Source organism: Chrysochloris asiatica, unplaced genomic scaffold (genome assembly GCF_000296735.1).
Source record: "Chrysochloris asiatica unplaced genomic scaffold, ChrAsi1.0 scaffold00526, whole genome shotgun sequence".
In the NCBI taxonomy this organism is placed as follows: Eukaryota; Metazoa; Chordata; class Mammalia; order Afrosoricida; family Chrysochloridae; genus Chrysochloris; species Chrysochloris asiatica.
Window position 1 is genome coordinate 63,932 of NW_006409044.1, and position 23,343 is coordinate 87,274.

Genomic DNA, 23,343 nt, shown 5'->3' on the forward strand with positions numbered 1-23,343 from the left:
TGGACTCATGGATGAGAGTGGTGAGTTGATGTGTGCTTGGCAAAATGATTCTGATGCCCAGAGGAACGTGCTTCTGAGATGGGCACACATTCTGTTACAGCGTGTGGAAGTGTGGGGAAGTGGGGCAGTAGAAGGGGTCACCACGAAGAGGAGAAAGCTTAGTACAATGGGCAGTAAGGGAAAGAGCAAGGGAATTGGAGCTTGACATCTGGGTCAGGAGACCAGGCTGTCCCATGTTTGGATACCTGAAACCTGGTACTTCTTCCCACCTGTCACGTGTAACTTCTAACAGAGGAGATATCTTCCTAGTCATTTCTTATCCCTTATGGGCTGGTTGGGAGTCCTGGTGTGGTGCTGTGGGTTAATGCACCAGACTGCAAAGTCATTTGAACTGCAAGGTTGGTGGTTCAAGCTCACCAGCCACTCCTTAGAAACCTATACAGGGTCACTAGAGGTCAGAATCAACTCAATGGCACTTAACAACAACAACAAATGCACTGCTTGAGGAATCCTGGTGGTGCAATGGCTAAAGCTTGGCTGCTAACTGAAAGGCCACCAGTTTGAACCTACCTAGTGGATCTGAAAGAGAGAAGACTTGGTGATTTGCTCCGGTAAAGATTACAGCTTAGAAAACCCCATGGTGCAATTCTAATAGGATCTCTGTGAGTTGGAATCTTATCTGAATGGCAACACCATGGGCTGGTTACTGGAAAAGGCTGGAGTAATAAGATGTTTTACTTCTTTGTTGAGTTTTGCTTCTTCCCCACCAGGGAAGCCTGGGGAGAGTTTGAAATCAAAGGGGATGTAGCTGATGGTGTTAACCATTTGGGCCACCCAGGGACTCTGGGGAATTCATTGTGGTTTTGCCTCATTTCTCTTCATCACCCTCTTGACAGAAGGCATGTGCAAAGTGATTATCATCTAGGTGTCTTTAAACAGGAGGTAGAACCCACCTGACTGACGTTGCTTTGACCTTGGCTTGAAAGCTCTTAAGGGTTACCATTTATTGATTGTCTAACAATGTGCCAACCTGGACACAGATCATCTTGGTTAACCTCCAGCCACCCCTATGGGGTTGGGTTCTGAGAGACTAAGTAACTTTCCAACTTTACTCCTTCAGCTAATAATTGGCAGGGCAAGAGATGGCGCTCACACCCATCTGGTCATTCATTCAGCCACATGCTCTTTACTGTAGACAGTAAGGAATCTTCTCCCTGAGTCTTTCTCTTTTTTAATTTTATTTTTATTGTTTTATTGTGAATTATGTGATATTTTACATGGCAGAACATTAGTTTTACATTCATCCTATCGTACATCGTTTTATTGCCATGGTTACAATCCTCCCCCCTTCCTCGCCCTGCGTCTCTTAATGTGTGCTGGTCAGGATGGCAGGCTAGGACTGGCCATGGTCCACCTACAAACTCAGTTGGAAGTCATGGTGGTGAGGGGATCTGGGGATAGGGAAGGTTTCTGGGATAACTCTTGCTTCATATTAGAGGCAGATACTTTCAGAAGGGGCTCGGCTGCTGCAGGTGCCTGAGGCAGAGCTGGGTGCGGGAAGAGCTAGAGACTGGAAGTTGGGCAGTCTAGGGTCAGATTCAGACCTGTTTCTTGCCACCTGTGGATTTTTAGGCTTCCTTGTCTGTGACATCAAGGACAAGATCAATGCCTGCTGACCTTCCAGGCACCTGGGTGGCAGAAATGGTTTACACTTGACTAATAACCAAAAGGTTTTAGTTCTAGTTCATCTGGCACTGCAGAAGAAAGGCCTGGTGATCTTCTGTAGGATGACAACCCTTGAAAACCCCTAGGGAGTAATTCTCCTAACACATGGGATCACCACAGGCTAATTGCAACAGGTTCACTGATTTGGTTTTACTTACCTCCCAGGGCTGCTGTGAATTTGGATGGGTGCTGGATAAGGAGGGGCTAGGAGAACTATCGAGTCCTGGGTGTGGCACTCAGGGTTACTGTGCTGGACGGCAAGGTCTGTTTGAACTTCAAGGTCAGCAGTTCAAGCTCACCAGCTGCTCCTTGGAAACCCCATACAGAGTCACTATGGGTCGGAACTGGTTCGATGGCACTAAGCAACAGGAAAGATATCCATGTGGAAGTTTCTGTTGTGTTTGATATTAGAACATCACACATGGCTATACTTTGGGAGCATGAGTGTGTGTCCATGCCCTTGCTCCCCAAAAGATTGTGATAAAACTTACACACACACACACATGTACACACAGTACAGATAGAAATATTAATTGAAGAAAGTAAAAAAGATGAAAAAAATAGGAAGAAGCCAGGGATACATTTAATACTGAAAACACATGGGATAAGAGTCTGTATACTTGGTAGAAGTTTACCCCTGTGCTTTCTGACAGCCTTCAACACGAAGGAAACAGGCTGAGTTATGAGTTACATAATGTTCATTGGATATAAACCAACCTGAAGAAACAGGCCAGCCCTGGGCCTGAACCAGGAGAACCATCATCACCATGGAAGCCGGTTCTGCCATGTGCTGCGTACTTAGAGAAAATAACCTGCTGCCATCTGCTTCTGATGAGGTTCCCCAATAGTGTGGCCAACACACAGGGCAGCTCCAAGTCAATATGATGCAATGATGCTGTTCCAGGCAGCCATGGTGCCTGTCACCAGTCTCCCTGCCCCTCCCCAGAAGGCACGGTCTCTTCCCCAGGAAGCAGAGCTGATGTGCCCACACTCCCTGAGGCTGGGGCTTGCCTTCCTAGAGCCTTTCCTTCCATCCTGGACATGCTGCACAACTGTTAATTACTTGCAAGAAACAGAGGCCAGTGTGCTAGCCATGTGATTGGGATATGTCCCAAGACCAGGAGCCTTGGGAAGTATGTACACTCAGGCAGTCTGTAGCCATCCTTTCCTTGTGCCTCCTTCTCTGGTGTGTCTACTCTTCTCCTTGCTTTTAGATTGTCTTTTGGACTCCTACATACTTTGGTTTGCATGTGGTTTTTGACTTGGCACCACTGTCACATAGCCTTGAGGCATTTTTACCTTTTGTCCACACCCCATTCTTTTAATTTTCCAATCCAAATTCCCCAGAGAAGTGTTGCAGTTGGCCAGTTCATTTTTTCCTGCTAAGCCACTCCAGCCAACAGGTGGACTCCCTTTGGGGCAGATACCAGTCTGATGCAAGTCTTTGAGGTGATGGAGTTGATTCCATGTATGGCAAAGGCTCTGGCGGTCAGAGTCCCTTAGCATAGATCATGAATGTGGGAGGCACGCCAAAGCATGTCTAACACACTAGAGTGGGCTTCCTGGGGCAGATGGCCCTGCTTTGACAACCCCTAATGTGACTTGCTTTGGTCATTTCCAGGATAGACATGGATTCCCAGAGACTTCCCTGACCAGTGCACACCCTCATCTACACAATGGGCTTGTGAAAGCAGGTACTTCTGAGGGCTCCTCTACAGCTTTAGCTCTGTGGATGATGGGTGACGACGGATTCTCTGATCACCCCAAATCCGCAGAATTTCTCAACATCTATTTGGAAGATAACCTGCAGCCCAACCCACAAGTGCCCCCGAGGGAACCGAGCAGCCAACCGGAATCTCCTGGATCTTGCAGGGAACAAACCTGGGCCCTTGACCCTCTGGATTCCAGTAAGCAAGATGTCCCCACAGGTTCCAACACAGAGCCCACACATTTGGAGAGCTGCTCTTCCCAAGAGGAACAACACGAGCAGAGAACACCCCCTGGGTCGCCCCAGGACAACCAATCGCAGGGGAGCCCACAGCGGAACCAGAGCACTTCCGCCCAGGTCATGTTCTGGGCTGGCATCTTGCAGGCCCAGATGTGTGTGCTCGACCTGGAAGAAGAACTAGAGAAGACAGAAGGGCTCAGAGCTGAGCTGAGATGCTGTCTCCCTGCATCTCCTGTGGACCTCCCCACCTTTCCCTCCAGCCCAGAGAGTCCCGGTGATTCGGACATCCACCCCAGGTCCCCACCTGTGGAGGAGGACATGGGAGAAGACAGTAGTGGGCCTGAGGAGGAGAACCACCGGTGGCCAAGGGAGGAAACACCCGGATCTTCTCCAGAGTGGGGTGCCGAGGAGGAGAGCCTCTTCTTTGACAATCCCCTCTTTCTGGAAAGCCCTTTCTCTGAGACCAACGCTTCTGAAGAGTGCTTTTCCTGGGCGTTCCCAGACACCCTTGTGGATGGGAGGACTGGGTCTGAGAGCCCACAGGCCCAGGAGCCTCCGCTTCCAGGAGGTGAAGTTCCCTGGGAGCTGGGCAGTGAGCTGGATTTGGGGGATGACACAGCAGGTTCCAGTGGGTATACCACTCCTCCATTCCCTGTGCCCATCTACAAAGTACACTCCCTCTCCTGGCCTACAGACGGCGCCACTGAGGAGGGTCCCATAGTACTTCCCGTGCAGGTGGAGAGTGAGGTAAGCTGAGTCCTGGGAAACCACCCAGGTTATGCTGAGCAGCAGCACATAAGGGAGGACCATCTTCTGAGGTCTCCAGGCCCAGAACATACTTTTTAGATGCTAGGGTCATTTGGGATCCTGGAGTAATGTAGCAGAAAATAAGGACTGGTTTGGTCTTCAGAATTATAGCAAATTTAATTGATGCCCTAATGTTACCTGCCTGTCCGTTTGTCATATTGTGGTGGCTTGTGATTGGTGTGATTCTGAAAGCTATGCCACAGGTATTTTAAATACCAGCAGGGTCACCCATGGTGGACAGGTTTCAGATGAGCTTCCAGACAAAGACAGATTAGGAAGAAAGAGTCACGAACTACTTCTGAATATTTAGTCACTGAAAACCTTATGAATAGCAGAGAAACACTGTCAGATATTGTGCCGGAAAATGAGCCCCTCAGGTTGGAAGGCACTATGTTTGGTAAGGTGGAGGGTCAGAGAAAAAGAGGAAGACCTCCAATGAGATGGGTTGGCCAAGTGGCAGCATCGATGGACTCAAGCGTGGCAACAGTAGTGAGGCTGGCCCAGGATCGGGCAGTGCTTTGTTCTGCTGTGCATAAGGTCGCTATGAGTCAGCACTGACTCGATGGCACCTAACAACAACAACGTTACCTGAATATCATGGAGATTAAGTCCTCAAATGTCTCCGTCTAGTCAGCTCCAAAGGGCTACATCTGGGTCCGTTAGGAGAACAAACAGCTCCTTCGATTGCAGCCTGTTCCAGACCATTCTCAGTTTCTGCTCCTCCTACTTCCAAGGCATTCCCAGCTGTAACAGGGCAGGGATCAGCTGGTCAGAGTGACCTCTCTCCTTAATGGGTGAAGTCTGTTTTAGGAGTCTTACCCTCTCTTGAGAGATTTCAGCATTTTGTTACTTTCATCTCAACCTCTCTCATTCTCCCCAGATCCTTATGAATAGATCAGGCCCATAAGACAATGGCAGGAATCCTTCCTTCATATCAACTAGGGATGGGGACAATAGGGTACACAGTTTTCCCAGGGAGGGCGCTGCTGAAGAGATAAAGCAGCAGTGAGGGCAGGGACTGTCTATTCTCCCTGAGCCACAGAACAATGGAGAAGCACTCTTAGCCAGAGTGTCTTGTACACATGAGCCCTGAGATCTGGGGAGCTCCCTGAATACTGATTGAGGTCCCCTCAACCCACAGGCCAGCCAGGTCTGCAGTGTCAGTGGTCATTGCTGTGTCCTGAGGAGTTCATTCTCGCAGGACCTTGTTCTGGAATCGCAGAGCCCAGTGCCTGGGGGCTGTTGCCTCCCTGTAAGAGCCTTTCTTTGGACTGCAGCCCCTGAAGGCACATCCAACTGGTGGGCTGCAGGGGAGGAGGATGTGGGTAAAGAAGACTGGAGGCCTTTGAGATGTGGGAGAGGCCCTGGAAGCAATTTCTCTCTGGTCAAACCTCTCCTTTTCTTCTCTCCCTAAGAATTCATCAAGAGACATGGTTGATTTTACCCCATCTGCAGCATCTTGCGTGGAAAAACCATTGGCCAGGGAGTCAAGAGACTTCAAATCTGATCCTAGCCTTGCCACTCACCCTGAACAACCTTGGGCAAGTCACTTCCTTTCCACCTTTTCCATTTGTGAAAAAGAGGAACAGAAACCAGTGATTCCCAAGACCAACATCAACCAAGGATGTTGTGCCTCTCCCATGCTGGGTTCTTTTTAGTGTGCCCTGGGCAGGAGGCTAGGAAAGGGTGGGCCTTCTGTGTACCTCCTAGTCAATCTTCCCTCCCTCCTCTCCCCACGCCCTGCCCATCCTCTCCCCTGCTGCCCCTAGGTCTCCAGGGTTCTTGGAAACACCTTCACCTCTCTCCTCAGGTTATACCCTGCCCTGAGGACTTGGAGACTAAGGAAGCTTCTTTCTGGCCCCAGGTGCCTCTCAGCTCCCAGGACAGAGGTGAGACCCATTCTTTGGGGAGGGGATTAGTCTGCTGAAAATCTGGGTGGTGCTAGGCTTTGGAATCTAGAATGGGGACAAAGATCATCTTTGGGTCCAGCGCTGTCAATACGAGGCCCAGGTGTACTGGAGTCCAACAGACGTGAGGGAAATCCTGCCTTTGCCTCTCTGACTTCATCCATAAAATCAGTATTAAGATACTGATCTTATAATGCAAATATAGAAATGTGCAAGGGAACCATCATTTTTAATACCCAGTTCTTAGTGCTTCAGAAAACAGTCCTGAACCCCTGGTAACCTCAGGGTTGAAGTCCTGGGAATCCTTTGTCTGCTGCCTCCCCATGTGGGAGAGGTCACTGCCCAAGGGAGGAGTTGGGCTGAGGCGCTGAGAGGTCACTGCCCAAGGGAGGAGTTGGGCTGAGGCGCTGCCCAGCTCCAGGGGAGGAGCCCTAGGGACTGAGTTTCTGGAGGTGGCAGCCCAGACTGTTGTGACTCTGCCAGGCCCCTTGACCCACAGTCACCTCCCGCCTGTGTGTTAGCCTCACCCTGTGCTCTTCCTCAGGTGAGAGGGATGCTGAATGTCTGCAAGATTTGGCCCCTGGCACCTTAGCCCCCTGCCTTTGGGGGAGTCCAGCTTGTTTGCCTGAGCCTAGCAGCCCAGAGCCTGACAGCAGAGGACCTGGCCCCTGGCCCAGCCCTGTGGCTTCCCAGGAGGGGAGCCCGCGCCACTCGGGCAGCGTTTTCCCCAAGTGGACACTTGATGCTGCATACCTTTCACACTTGGAGACCAGTGGGACAGAGCCAAGCTCCCTGGATAAAGAGGAGGTAAAGGAGGCCACAAGCCCAGAGGAGGATGTAAAGATTGAAGATACAGTCAGGACTGAAGAGGCTACAGCTGTCCAGTTGGATGTTCAACCCACCCCTACTGAAGGGTAAGTGTTAGACTAACCACCTCTGGCTCCTATTTATAGCTGCATTTAGGACTCCCCTGATCTGGACACAGCATGTGAGCGTGCACTGGGATTTAACTCACATTTACTGAGCAGGAGTCCCTAGTGGGTACAAATGGTGGAGTGTTCAACTACTACTGAAAGGTTGGTGGTTCAAACCTACCCAGAGGAGCCTTGGCGGTCAGGCCTCATGATCTTTTTTGAATGAAAACCGTAACGAGCAGTTCTTCTGTGAACACAACACATGGGGTTTGCTTTGAATTGAAATCAGTTCATTGGCAACGAACAACTGTATTTACTAAGCCAGATGATGTGCTACGGGTTCCACAGAATTTTGAGAAAGACTTCAAAGCAGCCTGTAAGGAAGGTCAGTGCTTGTGATGTGGGGCTTACAGACTGCTTTGAAGTTGAGGAGGTGTCTGGGTTGTTGTTGTTGAGTGCCATTGAGTCAGTTCTGACCCTTAGTGACCCTGTCTAGGGTTTCCTTGGAGCAGCTGGTGAGCTTGAACCACCAACCTAGTGGTTCAAACTAACTTTGCAGTCCAGCGCATTAACCCACAATGCCACAGGACTCCAGTTACTTAATTAGAACATTTAATTGTGCTCATTAGGTCAATCCACCTAAAGTAAGAACTGTACTTTTATAATAAACAATCAAAAAAGGTTTAATTGGAGTTTTGTTGTTGTTGATCCCTACTAATAGCATCCAAATAAGACAGAGGAGGAGAACTATGAAAGCTGTGATCTTTACTTGCTCAGATTACCCCGTTTTTCTCCCATGGAGCAGCTGGGTGGATTTGAGCTGCTATTTTGCTACCAGAACCCCTTCTTATGGTATCACTTTCATGGACTTCATGAAATTCTGCGTTTTGCTTTACAAGATTTCTGCTTTTACTTTTCACTTCCTTTTCATCATACCTGTCCTGTGTTGTTAGATGTTTATGAGCCCAGAGAAGCTGTGAGACGCTATCAGCAAAGGCCATGGGCTGAGGGGTTCGGCGTTCGTGGCTGAAATGGACACTCATGTTGAGTGGAGAGGGCTGTTGAGTGAAGTTGAATTTCATAAGTGGTCAGATTATTAGTGCATAATTACATATTCTGATGACTTTTGCTTACCTGCTTAATTGCCCTAACTGGTAACTTGGATACTGAAGATCATCCAGACCTCAGGGCAGAGTTCCCAGTAAGCAGGGTAAGCACAAGTAAACTCATGCTTACTGTGTTTAATGGGTAGTCCATCTCTGCCAGGAATTGTAAATTTGGAAAGAGACCTTGATTCTGTAAGAAGGCATTGTGACGTTCGAGACAGACCGATTCCACCCATACGTAGAAACAGAATCTTTGATGTGGTTAAAAAAATAAGTGAAATCATTCACTACAGATCAATAAGTAAGCACAAGTAAGCCCGTGCTTACTGTGTCATCTGAGACTGCCAGACCTGGTTGTAATGTTACCAAGGAAAGAGAAGATTCAGGTAGTGGTTAGACTCCTGAGATTCTGAGTGTTTTCTGAGTCCTGTTTGTAATTGTAATGGTTCATCATCCAATCCCCTTGTAGTGAGGGAATAACTTCATCCCAGAGCTACTAGATAAGGATGTGGAGGTTCAAATCCCCTTCTCCCCTCCCCTAGCTGTCACCATTCCTCAAGCCAGTCTAGCTTCTGGTTCTTGGCCCCATCCTTACACTTTTCTTAGCTCCAGGTCTAGCGATAGAAACTGGATCTGGAGGTGGGGAAGGTGGACAAGGAGACAGACACTATGAAGGTGGCAGGTGAGGAAGATGAACAAATGGCCTGCTGCAGTTTGAGGAGGTGATCCCATGTGTTTTGGGTCAGACTCAATACCATTTAGGTCTCCAAAGGGCTGATGTCTCTACCTGAGGAGAAACAAGCTCAGAGTATCCCTACATCTCTGTGGTTTACCCGAGAAAGTGCTGGCTATCAAGCTTGGTTCGAGCCCCTCTCAGCTCTGGGCAGATCTCTTCCCTCTCTGACTTCTTCTGGTTCCCAGCCCAGGACAGGTCAGGTCAGGTGGGCTGTGAGTCTACCTTTTCCCTGGGTGAGGTCCTGGCCCCAGCTTCTCCTCCACCTTGAGTTCCAGCTCTGACCCTGAGCTCTGGACATATATGTACTCTGGGATGCCCTTCCATGACTGACCCACAGACACTGGACTCAGAGCCCCTTGATGTCTATGCTGAGTGTCACTGGGGGACCTGTCAGAATCTGAGGACACCAATGGACTCTTCCAGGCTTCCTGAGATCCCCATGCCCCAAGCACCATCCCCAGAGGAAGGCCAGAGACCACAGACGGGAGACAAGCTGGCTAATGGTGTCAGGGATGACAAAGTGGCCTGGAACTTGGCTTCACGTCTCTATCGCCTGGAGGGATTCCGGAAGTCTGAAGTGGCTGCATACCTGCAAAAGAAGTAAGGGGCCTTGAGCCCAAGTGAGGCTGGAGGCTGTGTTGCAATGAATCCCCTCCAGTGGTCACCCCTCTCTGTTCCTGTTTCCATACAGCCCCATCACTGACCTCTCACCCCATTATTCTTGTCTAGTCCTTCCCCATTCCCACTCCCTCCCACGGTCACACTTGTATCACCTCTTGTCCACATCTGCTAATGGCCGCTGGACCCTGCCCTCTTGCCCACCTTGAGTTCCACCTACTCAATATTCAATGGAGGTGCCAGCTGCAGACAGGAAGCTGGCTGCCCCTTACCTTCCTGGCTCACCTTTCCCTTGCTTGGTCTGTCCCTGCCAGTCCAGTCCCTGGACCTCAGGCTTTGCCCCTTTCTCCTCTGTAGCAATGACTTCAGCAAGACTGTGGCTGAGAAGTACTTGTCCTTCTTCCAGTTTGGAGGCCAGAGCCTGGACCGCGCCCTCCGGTACTGCCTTTGTACCCTTCCCGGGGAGGAGGCTGGACAGTGTGGGATCTAATTGAGCCCTAGATCCTGGATATAAATCTCCTTGACTTTGGCCTTCCTTGTCAGGGGCTTCCTGCAGGCCCTGGTGCTTAGCGGAGAGTCTCAGGAGCGTGAGCGAATCCTCTACCAGTTCTCAAAGCGTTTCCACTACTGCAATCCCAGGGTCTTCTCCTCAGTAGGTAGGGAGGGGCAGGCTGTGGGTGGGGCAGGGCAGGGGCTCTTGGGGTGCTTGGAAGAAGGTGGTGCAAAAGTAGAGGTGATGTTGGCGTGTTGGGGGTGGGGTAATAGAAACATTCTGGGGTTACCCTGCCTAGTGGTGACAGAGAAAGACAGGAGTCTTGATTTAAACTGAACTTTGTCTCCCCTGGCTTCCTTCTGGGGCAGATTCTGTGCACACCTTGACCTGTGCCATCATGCTCCTTAACACGGACTTGCACGGACAGGTAAGAGGGTGGGAAGAGTGCTGGTGGGAGCTGAGGCAGGGGTTCTGTGGTGATAGTGGCAGCAGGGAATATTCAGGGGTTGCTGTAGGAGATGAGTTGAGAATCCATGGGGAAGGGGAAGTGGAAGGGGAAGAAAAGAACATACGCTTGAAAGGGGATCAGGGAAGGGTCCAGATTGGGGTGTGGGCATGGGGAATAGGTAAAGGCTTCTGAGGGGCTGGGGGGCTTATATAGTTGAAGTGGGGGGTGTGTGGCAACTGCCCCTTCTTTCCATGGCCACAGAACATTGGGAAAAGCATGAGCTGCCAGGAATTCATCACCAACTTGAATGGCCTGCATAATGGTGGGAACTTCCCCAAGGAGCTGCTGAAGGTATGGCGGGGCACAGACCCCCTAGGCTTCCTGTTGGGGAATGCTGAGTTCTAGCCTGGCTCTGCCGAAATGTCCTGGGGACAATGCTGCTGCTGCTGTTAGCTACTATGGAACCGGCCCCCCGACCCATGGTGACCCGGTGCACAGTGGAATGAAGTGCTACCTAGCTCTGTGCTGACCCCAAGATTGGTTGAGAATTATACTGTTGTGGTCTATAACGTTTTCATTGGCTAGTTTTTGGAAATAGATCAGTAGATCTTTCTTCATAGTCTGTCCTACTCCGGAAGCTTTGCTGAATATTAATTACAACATTCAAACCACTGACAGATGGTAGATGCACATGAGGTATTTTGACTTTATTGAAGGGCTACTAAGACTGATCTCTAATTAGCAGCAGCAGCCACTCCATGGAATTTTCTAGCACTGCATATTCTTGGACCTACTGGATCAGAATCTATGGGGGTGGGGCCCTGGATCCACTTGAAGTGATTCTTGTTGTTAAGTACCCTCAAGTAGCTTCCAACTCTTAGCGATCCTGTATAGGGTTTCCACGGAGTGCTGTTGGGTATGAGCTGCCAACCTTGTGGTTAGCAGCCAAGTGCTTATCCTACAGCACCACATCAGGCAATAATAATAATAATAATTTAAAAAAGCTGAAGTATTGTACTTACATCACAACTGACTTACAAGTACTATGAAGACCACAAAAACCAGGCTTCAAACAGGTTCGTTTTTAGGTTTGCCAAAGTCTGAGAAGTGCTGGCTTATTGGTTTTCTGAGTAAACAAAGGACAAATCTTCAAGTGGAGCGAGTCTAGAGTTCAGACTTGAGATCTTACTTAGCATTTTTGGGGTTGAATTCTTGTCTTGAACACTTACCGCATGGCCATCTCCTGTTCTTCATGGTGGTCATAACCATTTCACCATGTTGCTAATAAGATGAAAGAGTTTGCCAAATGCTTAGCACTGTGTCTTGAACACAGCATGCTCTTGATAAGCCATTTAAAAAACAAACCAAACCAGTTAGTTGCCTTTGAGTTGATGCTGACTCCTGGCGCCCCCATGTGTGTCCAAGTAGAATTGCATCCCATAGCGTTTCGGTGGCTGACTGGGCAGAAGCAGATCACTAAGCCTTCTGAAGTGCCTTTGAGTAAACTCAAATCCCCAACCTTTTGATTAGAAGTTGAGTATGTAAACCATTTGCACCAACCAGGGAACGCTTATTAAACAGTTACTTTGTAATAAGCACCTTGCTGGGTGCTGCAAAAGCCCCCAAAACCAGAGCTTCAAATCGGTTCATTTTGGTTTGACCCCCTGCTGAGAATTTACCTTTCTACCCTAGATCCACTGAACCGGATGTTGGCATAGATTCACATTCAGTAGATTTGAGGTGGAAATGCAAAGTTCTGGCAGGGGGTTGGACCCGAACAAACCGGTTCAAAGCCCTGACAAGAACAATCAATGTACATCTGCGTTAATACTCATGACTTCAGAGTTATCTGTAGCACGCCATCCATCCATCCTGTATTCCGGGCACAGCTATTGCTGCGGCTGGTGAGCCAGTTCCTGGATCTGTCAGGTCCTTGAAGGCAGCATGCTATGTGGGTGATTCATTTCCCCTTTAAGGTAAATACAGGTAGTCCGCAACTTAGGACTGGGTTCTGTCCCACGACTCCATTATAGTAGGCTCTGATGTCAGTAAAATACTTCAACTTTTTTTTTCTCTTTTAATTGCCTTTTATGATCATTATCTTTCTAAATCTGATCACTGTTTGACTTTGGGGGTTGAAAGCACTGCATGTCAATGTGCAGATATATTTTAATGCAGACCTACATACATTAAAAAATGCACACATTATCAAAACCTACTTTAACGATGAAGAGAAGGTGGACGAGACTGGCGTTTTGTCTGTTGCAGCAATAACTCTACTTGTGGAAGGTTCTGGATCATTTGATTATCCCTGGGGATGATGTTTCTAGTCAGACTGTCGTTGAGACTTGTCTGCATGGCCCTTATCTTTATATAGTTTCAGTAACACCTCACTACTTCCTGAATCAAAGCCATCTGCGTTTGGAGCCATGCTTTCAGGCAACTGGAGCCCCTGCTTTAGTGGAGAAACTAAATCTGCAGTGTTCTGAACAGTAAATCATGAAACTGCACGTTAGTGAAAGAACGTCTGAGAATGACAACATGAGTGGAAGTAAATTATGCAGAGAAAGGACAGTCAGAAGTATGGCTCATTGTTATTTGAATATGTTGTAAGCTGGGGACTAACTGTAGCTCAGGCCTCACTTAGATCAAGTAGGAATTAGGGTTGTCCTGATCATATTGATGTGCCCAGCACCCAGCCCAGTGCCTGGCACTAGTACCTACCCACTCCCACTGAGTTGATTCCAACTCCCATCAACTTGGTACAAGGTTTCAGAAACTAATTCTGAAATTATGGGGGCAGACAGCCTCATCATTCTCTGGAGGAGTTGCTGGTATGTTTGAACTGCTCACCTTTTACTTAGCAGCCCAGTGCCTAACCCACAGCACCACCAGTGTTCCTTTGCACATGGCAAGTGTCCTATAAATAATCTGGTGCATGGATGAGTGAAGGGGCTCTCGTACTATAGTGGTTATGAATCGGGCTGCCAACCTCAAGGTCAGCAGTTCAGAACTACCAGCTGTTCTGCACAAGGAAGATGGAGATTTCTGCTCCTGTAAAGATATATAGCCTCGGAAACCCTGTACAGGTTCACTGTTATACAGGGTTACTGTGAATTGGAACTGACTCCACAGCACATAATCACCACCACCATGGATGAATGAGCTGCTTACCTGGTTCAAGGCAAAAAGGCAGCTACGTTTAGTGGGCGGAGGGGACTAGAGAAAGCAAGCTGCAGGCATGCCCCCATTCTACATCTGCCCACCAGAGAGCATGACCAGCTCCAAGGCTCACCTGTTCACTGTGTGTTTCTGTTCCAGGCCCTCTACTGGTCAATCCGAAGTGAGAAGCTCGAGTGGGCCGTGTAAGTGAGAGCCCTGTCCTTGTACCCTCCAGGGCTGTTTTGGGGTCTCCTTCGCACCACCTATCCACCTGGGAGAAGAAGTTCAGGGTCTTGGACACCGCTTCCAGCTGAGTGGTGAAGGGATGGGGGAAAGATGCTAGTCCTATCTCAGAGAAGGGTGGAGAAACTGAGGATTCAAAGGTAGCAAGGGGGGTGAGTATAATTGTGAGTCAGGAAATTGATGGGTTTGCTTGTAGAAATGACTTCTGGGGTGCTGGGTGCTGGGGGTCATGGGTCCTGGATCACCAACAAAAAAGGAGGTACTGAGGGCCTAAGAGAAAACAGCACCTCCTGCTCTCATGTCCAGGGATGAAGAAGATGCAGCCAGACCTGAGAAGGCCAAGCCATCTCCCCCTGTTGGCAAGCTCAGCAGCCCTTTCCTCCAGCTATCCCAGGACCCCACTGTGCCCACCTATAAGCAGGGCATCCTGGCCCGGAAGATGCATCATGATGCAGATGGCAAGAAGAGTGAGTGTGTGCTGTCCTGGGGCCATGTGGATATGTCTGTGTGCAGATGGGCAGAGCTGGCGAGTGCACAGGATGTACAGAGAGAGAGAGACGGTGCATGTCGAAGACAGGCAGCGTGTGTTCCTTCCTCAGCATGTACCACATGCTGAATGTGAGCCAGATGTGGTGCCAGGCATTGGGAGGAGGGAGGGAGAGCAGAGATAAAACAGACCCATTACTCCCTGCACTCGGTGAGCCCATGGCACAGCAGAAAACTAGATGAGGACATCACCATCTGCAACACAAGGTAGAAAGGTGGTGGTGGCTGTGTGCCGTGGAGTCGATTCCGACGCACAATGACCCTGTACAGGGTTTCCCAGGCTGTCAATCTTTACGGGAGCAGAAAGCCTCATCTTTCATTACAGCTGGTAGTTTCAAAGCGCTGACCTTGAGGTTAGCAGCCCAATTCGTAAGCACTACACTACCAGAGCTCCTAAGGTAGAAAGAGGTGAGTGGTAAAGGAGGATAGATCAAGCATGGGGTTTGGAGGAATGAAAGGTTTTGGTTTTGGGGTGGAATGTGGGTCGGGTAGGGGTAAGGTAGTCTTAAGGGAAATGATGGTGTCTGAGTTGAGTCTTAGAGGATATAAGGGTGTGGACGTTTGAGCACCCCCTACAGAGCACAGGGTTTGCTCCAAACATGGGGTGTGTCAAAGAGACTGTGGAGAGATGCATATGGGTCTGCGTTTGGGCCTCTTTCCACAGGCTGCTGAAGGCTTTTGATTGGAGCAGCAACAGGACCAGAGCAGTGTTCTAGGCTGATTAATCTGGAATCATGGCTAAAATAGACCGAATGGGGATGTGACCACTAGGAAGGGGATTATCAGTCAACTTCTAGAAGCTATGGGAACAGTAGCCAGGCCTGGCAACAGAGCTTAGGGGTCAGGAGCAGGAATGGGTCTCCCCAGACAAAACCAGGGTGTAGGGCAGTACAGAGAAGGTAGGTGCAGGGGAGACCAGCACTTGATTCCCAGGGTGAGGCCCACAGGGATGGATACCTACCCTCAGGAAGCCCCTCTGGATGGGTACACAGGGAGGGACCATAAAGATGTCTGGGTGGAAGTGTGCCTGTGGATGATGTTTGCATGTGGACTTGTGGCTGTGTGTTTGGAGAGGGGTGGTCTGTGTGAGCATCTGCATTTGTACATGAAGAGTTCCTGTCTATTGTTCCCCAGCGCCATTCCCTGTGTATAGAGACACAGTGTACGTATGCGATTGTATGAAGTTGAGTTGAGGGGTTTATATGTGTATGAATGCGGATGGGCTGCATCCTGGAGAGGGACAGGAGGCTTGGGGACTATTTGCACATGTCTGAGAGTGGGAGACTGTGTTTGAATGGGACTGTGGTCATTCTACTTTGTCTTCTGTGCCTGGAACAGCACCCTGGGGCAAGCGCGGCTGGAAGATGTTCCACACCTTACTTCGAGGAATGGTACTCTACTTCCTGAAGGTAGGAAGGGAATTATTGCTGTTGTGGTTACATGCTGTCAAGTCAGTTCCGACTTATAGCAACCCCATATAGGGTTTCCAAGGACTGGCTGGTGAGCTTGAACCACCAACCTTGCAGTTCAAACCTACCTTTCGGTCCAGTGCATTTTCTTAGACCACCACACCAGGACCCCAGCTGGGCAGTCAGGAATAGGGAAGGGCTGCCTACAGAGGGTGGGCAACTGATTACCTCTTTTGAGCCCCTGTTCATTATGGCAGGGAGAGGACCACTGTTCTGACGGGGAGAGTCTGGTAGGACAGATGGTGGACGAGCCCGTGGGGGTGCATCATTCACTGGCGACCCCTGCTGCGCATTACACCAAGAAGCCACATGTCTTCCAGCTGCGTACCGCTGACTGGCGCCTCTACCTCTTCCAGGCACCGTAAGTCGCTAGGGTGGGAGTCAAGTAATTAAGGGCTCAGGTCCTCTGTGCTCACCTACTCACACTTGTCATCTTTGATGCCTGCTTACGCTGGCTATGGTAGGAATCACTTTCTTTATCAAGAATACCTTAGAATGCCGTAGCTAATACCAGTTGGGGAGAATCGATTTCAAGTCATGTTGTTAGGTGCCACGGAGTCAGTTCCAACTCACAGCCATCCTATGCCTAGCAGAAAGAAACACCACCCAGTCCTACACGGTCCTCACAATTGTTATATCTGAGCGTATTGTTGTAGCCACTAAGTTCATCCAACTCATTGAAGGCCTTCCTCTTTTTTGCTGACCCTCTATTTTACCAAGCATGATGTCCTTCTCCAGTGACTGGTCGCTCCTGCTAGGTCCACAGCATGTGAGACGAGGTCTCACCATCCTGTCTCCCAAGGAGCATTCTGGCTGTACTCCTTCCAAGACAGATTTGTTTGGCAGGTCATAGTATATTTAATATTCTTCACCAAAACCATAATTCGAAGACAGCAACTCCTCATTCTTCCTTCCTTATTGTCTAGTTTTCAATGCGTATGAGGTGATTGAAAATACCCTGGCTTAAGTCAAGTGTACCTTAGTCCTCAAAGTAACATCTTTGCTTTCTTCAGCACTTCAAAGACACTGTTTGCAACAGATTTCTCCAGTGCCATGCAATGTTTGCTTTCATGACTGTTGCTTTCATGGGTGCTGATTGAAAATCCAAGTAAAACAAAATCCTTGGCAACATCAGTTTTTTCTGTTGATCGTGATACTACTTATTGGCCCAGTTATGAGAATTTTTGTTTTCTTTATGTTGAGGTGTAATCTATACTGAGGAGTCTTGATGTGGCACTGTAGGATAAGCACTGGACTTCTAATCACAGGGTTGGTGGTTCAAACCTACCAGCTGCTCCCTACACAGGGTCACTATGAGTCAAACCCTACACAGGGTCACTATGAGTCAGAACCAACTCAATGGCACTTAACAACAATCCATACTGAATTTAGGCTATAGTCTTTGATCTTCCAAGTCCTCTTCACTTTCAGCAAGTAGCAAGCAGGGTTATGTCATCTGTTGTTGTTAACTGCTGTCAAGTCAGTTCCAACCCATAGCGACCCTGTGTAGGGTTTCCGAGAAACAGATGGTGAGCTTGAACCGCCACCCTTGCAGTTCAAATGGCTTTGCAGCCTGGTGCATTAACCCACAGCGTCACACCAGGACTCATCTGCATATCACATGTTAATATGCCTTCCTCCAATCCTTGTTCTTGTTGTTTAGTGCTTTGAGTTGGTTCTGACTCATAGCAACCAGCTGGTGAGTTTGAACCACCTACTTTATGGTTCAAACCAACTTTGCGGTCCAGTGCTTTATACTATAGTGCCACACTAAGTAATTATTGATATAGTCCAGGTTCCTGGATTGTATGCTCAGCATACTAATTAAATGAATATGCTGAAAGGATACAACCCTAGTGCACACCTTTCCTGATTTAAAACCATGAAATATCCCCTTGATCTGTTCAAATGATTGCATCTTGTTCTATGTACAGGTTCTGCATGAACACATTATGTGCTCTGGAATTCCCATTCTTTGCAATGTTGTGCATAGTTTGTTATGATCCACACAGTCAAATACCTTTATGTAGTCAATAAAACACAAGTAAACATCTTTCTGGTATTTGCTGCTATCAGCCGAGATCCATCTGACGTTGGCAATGATGTCCTTTGTTCTACATCCTCTTTTGAATCCCACTTGAATTTCTGGCAGCTCCCTTCCAATGTACTGCTGACATTTTTCAATCATCTTCTAGAAAATTTTACTTGCATGTGATATGAGATTGCTCAAGAATTTCCACATTCTGTTGGTTCAACTTTCTTTGGAATGTATAAATGTGGATCTTTCCATTTGGATGGCCAGGTTGCTGTCTCCTTCGTTCTTGGCATTGACTAGCAAGTGCTTCCAGGACTGCCTCCATCTGTTGAAACATTTCAGTTGGTATTCCATCAATTCCTGGAGCCTTGATTTTCACTAGTATCTTCAGTAATAACCCTACCATGGGTGACCCTGTTGGCATTTGAAATACTAGTGGCATAGCTTCCGGCATCACAACCGTCACAAGTCACCATAGTATGATGAACTGACAGATGTAGCCTGACAGATCATCTCATAGTGACCCCACATATGTGTCAGAGTAGAACTCTGTGCCATAGAGTTTTCCAGAAGATCTTCTGAGATGCCTTTGGGTGGATACAAACTTCTGACTGTGTGGTTAGCCACAGAGCTGTTGTAAGGGATTCCTTGAAGAGGTTGTAGGGATGACACATAAGCTCCTCTCCTCTCCCTGCCCCTCTCTTCTCCCTACCCCTCTCCTCTGCCTTTGCTCAACTTTGCCAATGGACCAACCTTTTCCTTTTAAACCCAGATTAAGCCTCACAGTTAGGAATAAAGAAAGTCACTAATAACTGACTGTTTTATGGCACCTGATAAAAAACACTGCCTTCCCTCATTTTCTTGGTTAACATATGAGAGAAACCTGCTTAGCTTAACCACCCTGCCTGTGACCGAGCTTCTGGCTTCTTCAAGTTCTGAGCTGGGCTGTACCCTGAGAGCCTGAATGGCTGTGTAGACCACAGGAAGCTGGGGGAAGGGGTGGCCGCTGACAGCACTACCTCTGGGGCCCCAGGGAACTGACCACCTCTTCCCCGCTAGCACTGCCAAGGAGATGAGTTCCTGGATCGCCCGCATCAACCTAGCCGCCGCCACGCACTCGGCGCCGCCCTTCCCCGCTGCCGTGGGCTCCCAGCGTCGATTCGTGCGGCCCATTCTCCCGATTGGCCCGGCCCAGAGCTCCCTGGTACCATTTTCAGGGAGGGGTGGCGGCCGGGCGGGGCCGGGCCGGGAGGTTTGCACGCTTGGACTTAGGAAAGGGCGGGTTGCGGAAATAGGGGAGGGGGTTTACAGACCTGGGCCTGGGAACAAGCTGTGCGAACGGGGTGCCACGCCAAAGCCCTTAGCACAGATTGTCCCACCGCCTGTCGTTCCCAGGAAGAGCAGCATCGATCCCACGAGAACTGCATGGATGCCGCCGCAGACGACCTGCTGGATCTGCAGAGAAACTTACCGGAGCGGCGGGGCCGCGGCCGCGAGCTGGAGGAGTACCGCTTGCGGAAGGAGTATCTGGAGTATGAGGTGAGCACCTGAGTCTCTACTCCCCGCCCTGGCCTCTCCTGCCCACTTGGCTTAACCCTCTGCTGCCCTCTCGTGGTCGTGCCCGTCCCTGCAGCCTTCACTCCCCTCTGCGCAATACGCGGGTATGGGGTAGAGGTGCTTATTTGATAACGTGGGACCTGTATGGGTTGTCTCATACAGGCGTATGCCCACACAGGTGTGTGCACAAACGTATGTATCCGTGTGCACTCGACCCTTTCACATTTTGTCCTGGGACACAATGCAGCTGTTTGTGTGGAAACAGAAGGGACAAATTATTTGTATTATTTATTTTCTAAAGTTTCTTTGAGGAGCCCTGCTAATGTAATGGATTACAAGCTGGGCTGCTAACCAAAAGGTGAGCCGCTCCGGGGGAGAAAGATGAAGCTTTCTGCTCCCGTAAAGATTTACAGTCTTAGAAACCCTATGGAGGGTCACTATGAGTGGAAACCGACTCCGCAGCACGTAATCACGACGACCACCACCAAGGTTTATTTGAAGACCCCTGGTACCATAGTGGATGAGGGAGTTGGCCTGCTCAAATCTACCAGCTGTTCTGCGAAGGAAAGATGAGGCGTTCTGCTCCCATAAAGATTTATATCGTGGAAAACCCTACACAGGGTCACTATAAGTCGGAACCAATTCAGCGACACACAACTACCACCTCCAAAGTTTGAGTCCTATTGTGCTGCTGTAAAATAAGCACTGGACTGCTAATTGCAAGGTTGGTGGTTCAAACCCACTAGCAACTGTGAGTCATAACTGACCAGTCAGCATTTCACGACAAGAAGTATTTAACTTTTCATTGATCCTAAATTGAAAGACAAACATTACGTTTTTTCTGAATTCTTACATAATTACTCACATAACAACATTCTTAATAATAGAATAATCATACTCTGAATTCTAATAATAATCACAGACAGTATAAACACATTGGGAGTTCTGGTGTGGCAATGTAGGGTCAGTAATGGACTGCTAACTATAAGGTCAGCTGTTCAAACCCACCAAGCACTCCTCGGAAACCCTTTGCAGGGATCACTATGAGTCAGAACCTATTCGATGGTACTTCACATCATTGAAATCCTATTGGTACAGTGGTTAAGCACTTGTCTGGCTGCTAAGGGAAAACTTGGTGAACTTGCTACATCCTCTGTGGGAGAAGGACCCAGGACACTGTGGACAATTCTACTCTGGGGTTGCGATGAGTCCAAAATCGACTCAACGGCTCAACGATAACATAGGCACATTACCTAGATTATTTTATTTAATTCTCTAACAAATCTGGGGGAGGCGCTAGGATCCTTAGGTTACAGATGAGGAAACTGAGGCATGGAGCGATGACTCAGCTTGTCCAAGACCACACAGTGGAGAGGAACCTGGAATTGAACTTACACACTGTCAACCCTTCCAAGCCTGATAAATGCCCATGCTGCTTCCATTATGTGTGTACTAAGGGTCTTAGCATCTCTAGGAGAGGCTCCACACCGGATTTGGGGTTCAGCCTCTTGCAAGCATGCATTTAGTTGTTTTATGACTAAGTGCTTGCTTCAGGGGTCCTGGGTATCATTTGCTTAGGGTGGGGCCCATTGGGCAGGTGGGGTAGGTGGGTACAGACTGAAGACTGAGAAGATCAGAGGCAGAGACCTGGGAGGCAGCCCAGCCGTCAGCTCAGCTGTCTCATGGCCCCCTCCTACCTTTCTTGGCCTGCCTTGAATCTCCTTGCCTCTTCATTTGAGTTCTTGGTTGACTACTTCTAGGCCACTTCCCAGGGGCCTAGAAATGTGGTCAAAAAGACCTGAATCTGCTTTCAGAATTGCAACCTTCCACCGCACTGACCAGTAACACTTAGCAAGCCTGTTACCCTCCCTATGCCTCATTTGTCGTCTTCAAAGAGGTACAGTGATGCCTGCCCCAGCCAACCTCATGGAGCTGCGATGAGTACCCAGTGGGACGCCGGGTGGGAAAGCACTTTGTAAACTGGGGACTGTACCCGAAGGCTGCTAGTTAGTTACTAACATCCTGCCCAGATGCCATAGCAATCTTAAACAGACGAGGGTAGTTGGCATCACATTCTCCAGATGCTAATTATTCAAACGCTCTTCAGACTCAATTAGAGTTCAGTACAGCCAAGGGCAGTCTATGTGTAGTACTGCACAGATCTTAGGTACAGTGTCTCAGAGATGCTTCATGGTCTAGAGATATTAGTTACAGCACTATAGAGTATTGGCGATTAGGACAAAGCTGAGTGCCTTACGTATCATTGCAGTGTTTTAATTGGTTACCCTTGTGGTCGGCAAAGTCTAGTTATTCCAACACCACTAGCTATTGTTCCAGCCTTCTGCAAAGGGCGTTAACCCAAGCCTCATACAGATGTGAGCGAACTCTCACAAATCCAGCTTCCTCCTTGCCTAGAGACTGGAGGGTGCTAAGGGGTGAGGCCTGTGTGTTGCAGAAAACCCGCTACGAGACCTATGTGCAGCTGCTGGTGGCCCGTCTGCACTGCCCCACCGAGGACCTGGATCCGTGGGAGGAGCAGCTGGGAAAGGAAACTGGAGGCCCACGGGAGTCCAAGCCCAGCCTGAAGAAGTCCCACTCGAGCCCATCCCTGCACCAGGACGAGGCTCCCACCACAGCCAAGGTGAAAAGAAACATCTCAGAGCGCAGAACCTACCGAAAGATCATCCCCAAGCGGAATCGCAATCAGCTGTGAAGCCGACATCAGCACCTCAAATGTTGGTCCCTGCTCTGGGGTAGACTTGAGGTGAAATCTGAGTTCTTAACAAGGGACAGGTTCCCAACTCAGTGGGAACCCATGTCCTCGGGCTCCCTGTGGAGGGACAGCCCCTTGTTTTTCGATGGTCCTCATTCCTGCACTCACTGGAGCTTTCCTAATGCTGCTGGACCCTCTCCCCTAGTGCAGCCCCTCAGCTGCCCCAGGCCCTGGTCTGCTCAGGGAGGTTGAGAACTTGGCACCACTTCCCAAAGTCTCCTTGTCTTACCCCCCGCCCCCCAACTTTCCTTCCTTAGGCAGGACCCAGAGCTTCTGGGAAATTGCAAGGCTGCAGAGCCTCTGGGAAATCAAACTAGGGAGACAGATGTCCTGAGGATGGCCTTGCTTTAGGAATGAGGATTCCTGCTAGGGAAGGCCTCAGGAGAGAGGACTTCCAGAAGATACCGACTAATCCATTCTCACCAAGAAAGCAGCCTTCTGGGTAGGAGCAGAGAATTCAGCGAGCTCTAAGGCTCTGGGAGGCTGATTCTGGGCACTTGTGTCTTTGTCTCCTTCTGGCTTCTTTCCCTCACCATCATCCATGAACCCTGGACATATATATGAGAGTGGACCTGGCCTCATGCTCCCAATTGCTAGTCAACAGAGCAGAGCTGAGAGCTCTGTGGAGAGCCCTGGGCCCTGGGAACAAAGGACCTTTGTTTCTGAGAGCAGGGAAGGAGGTTCTCCAGGTTCATACCTCTTGGGAGGGTGGTAACAATTGTGGGTAGTGTAAGGGTTCTCCCAGGCTGGAGCTACAGCTGAGAAGATTTGTGAGGAATGTGAGGTGGCAGCTGGGGAGGCCCAGGTGTGGGTACCTCTGTAGATCAGAGACAACACCTCCATGCCCTGGTTGCAC

The 23,343-nt window shown here is 49.2% G+C and overlaps 1 protein-coding gene across 1 annotated transcript; it reads left to right on the plus strand.

Annotated features, from left to right (window-relative positions):
- The first annotated feature begins 3,457 nt into the window (after positions 1-3,457).
- On the plus strand, positions 3,458-22,427 carry PSD4 (pleckstrin and Sec7 domain containing 4). The gene is given in 15 exon segments (XM_006877546.1): positions 3,458-4,420; positions 6,291-6,369; positions 6,932-7,305; positions 9,538-9,743; positions 10,119-10,199; positions 10,305-10,417; positions 10,623-10,681; positions 10,964-11,053; positions 14,024-14,067; positions 14,414-14,574; positions 15,992-16,062; positions 16,320-16,483; positions 19,217-19,361; positions 19,553-19,696; positions 22,170-22,427. Coding segments are annotated over 15 exon segments (2,952 nt in total).
- The last annotated feature ends 916 nt before the right edge of the window (positions 22,428-23,343 follow it).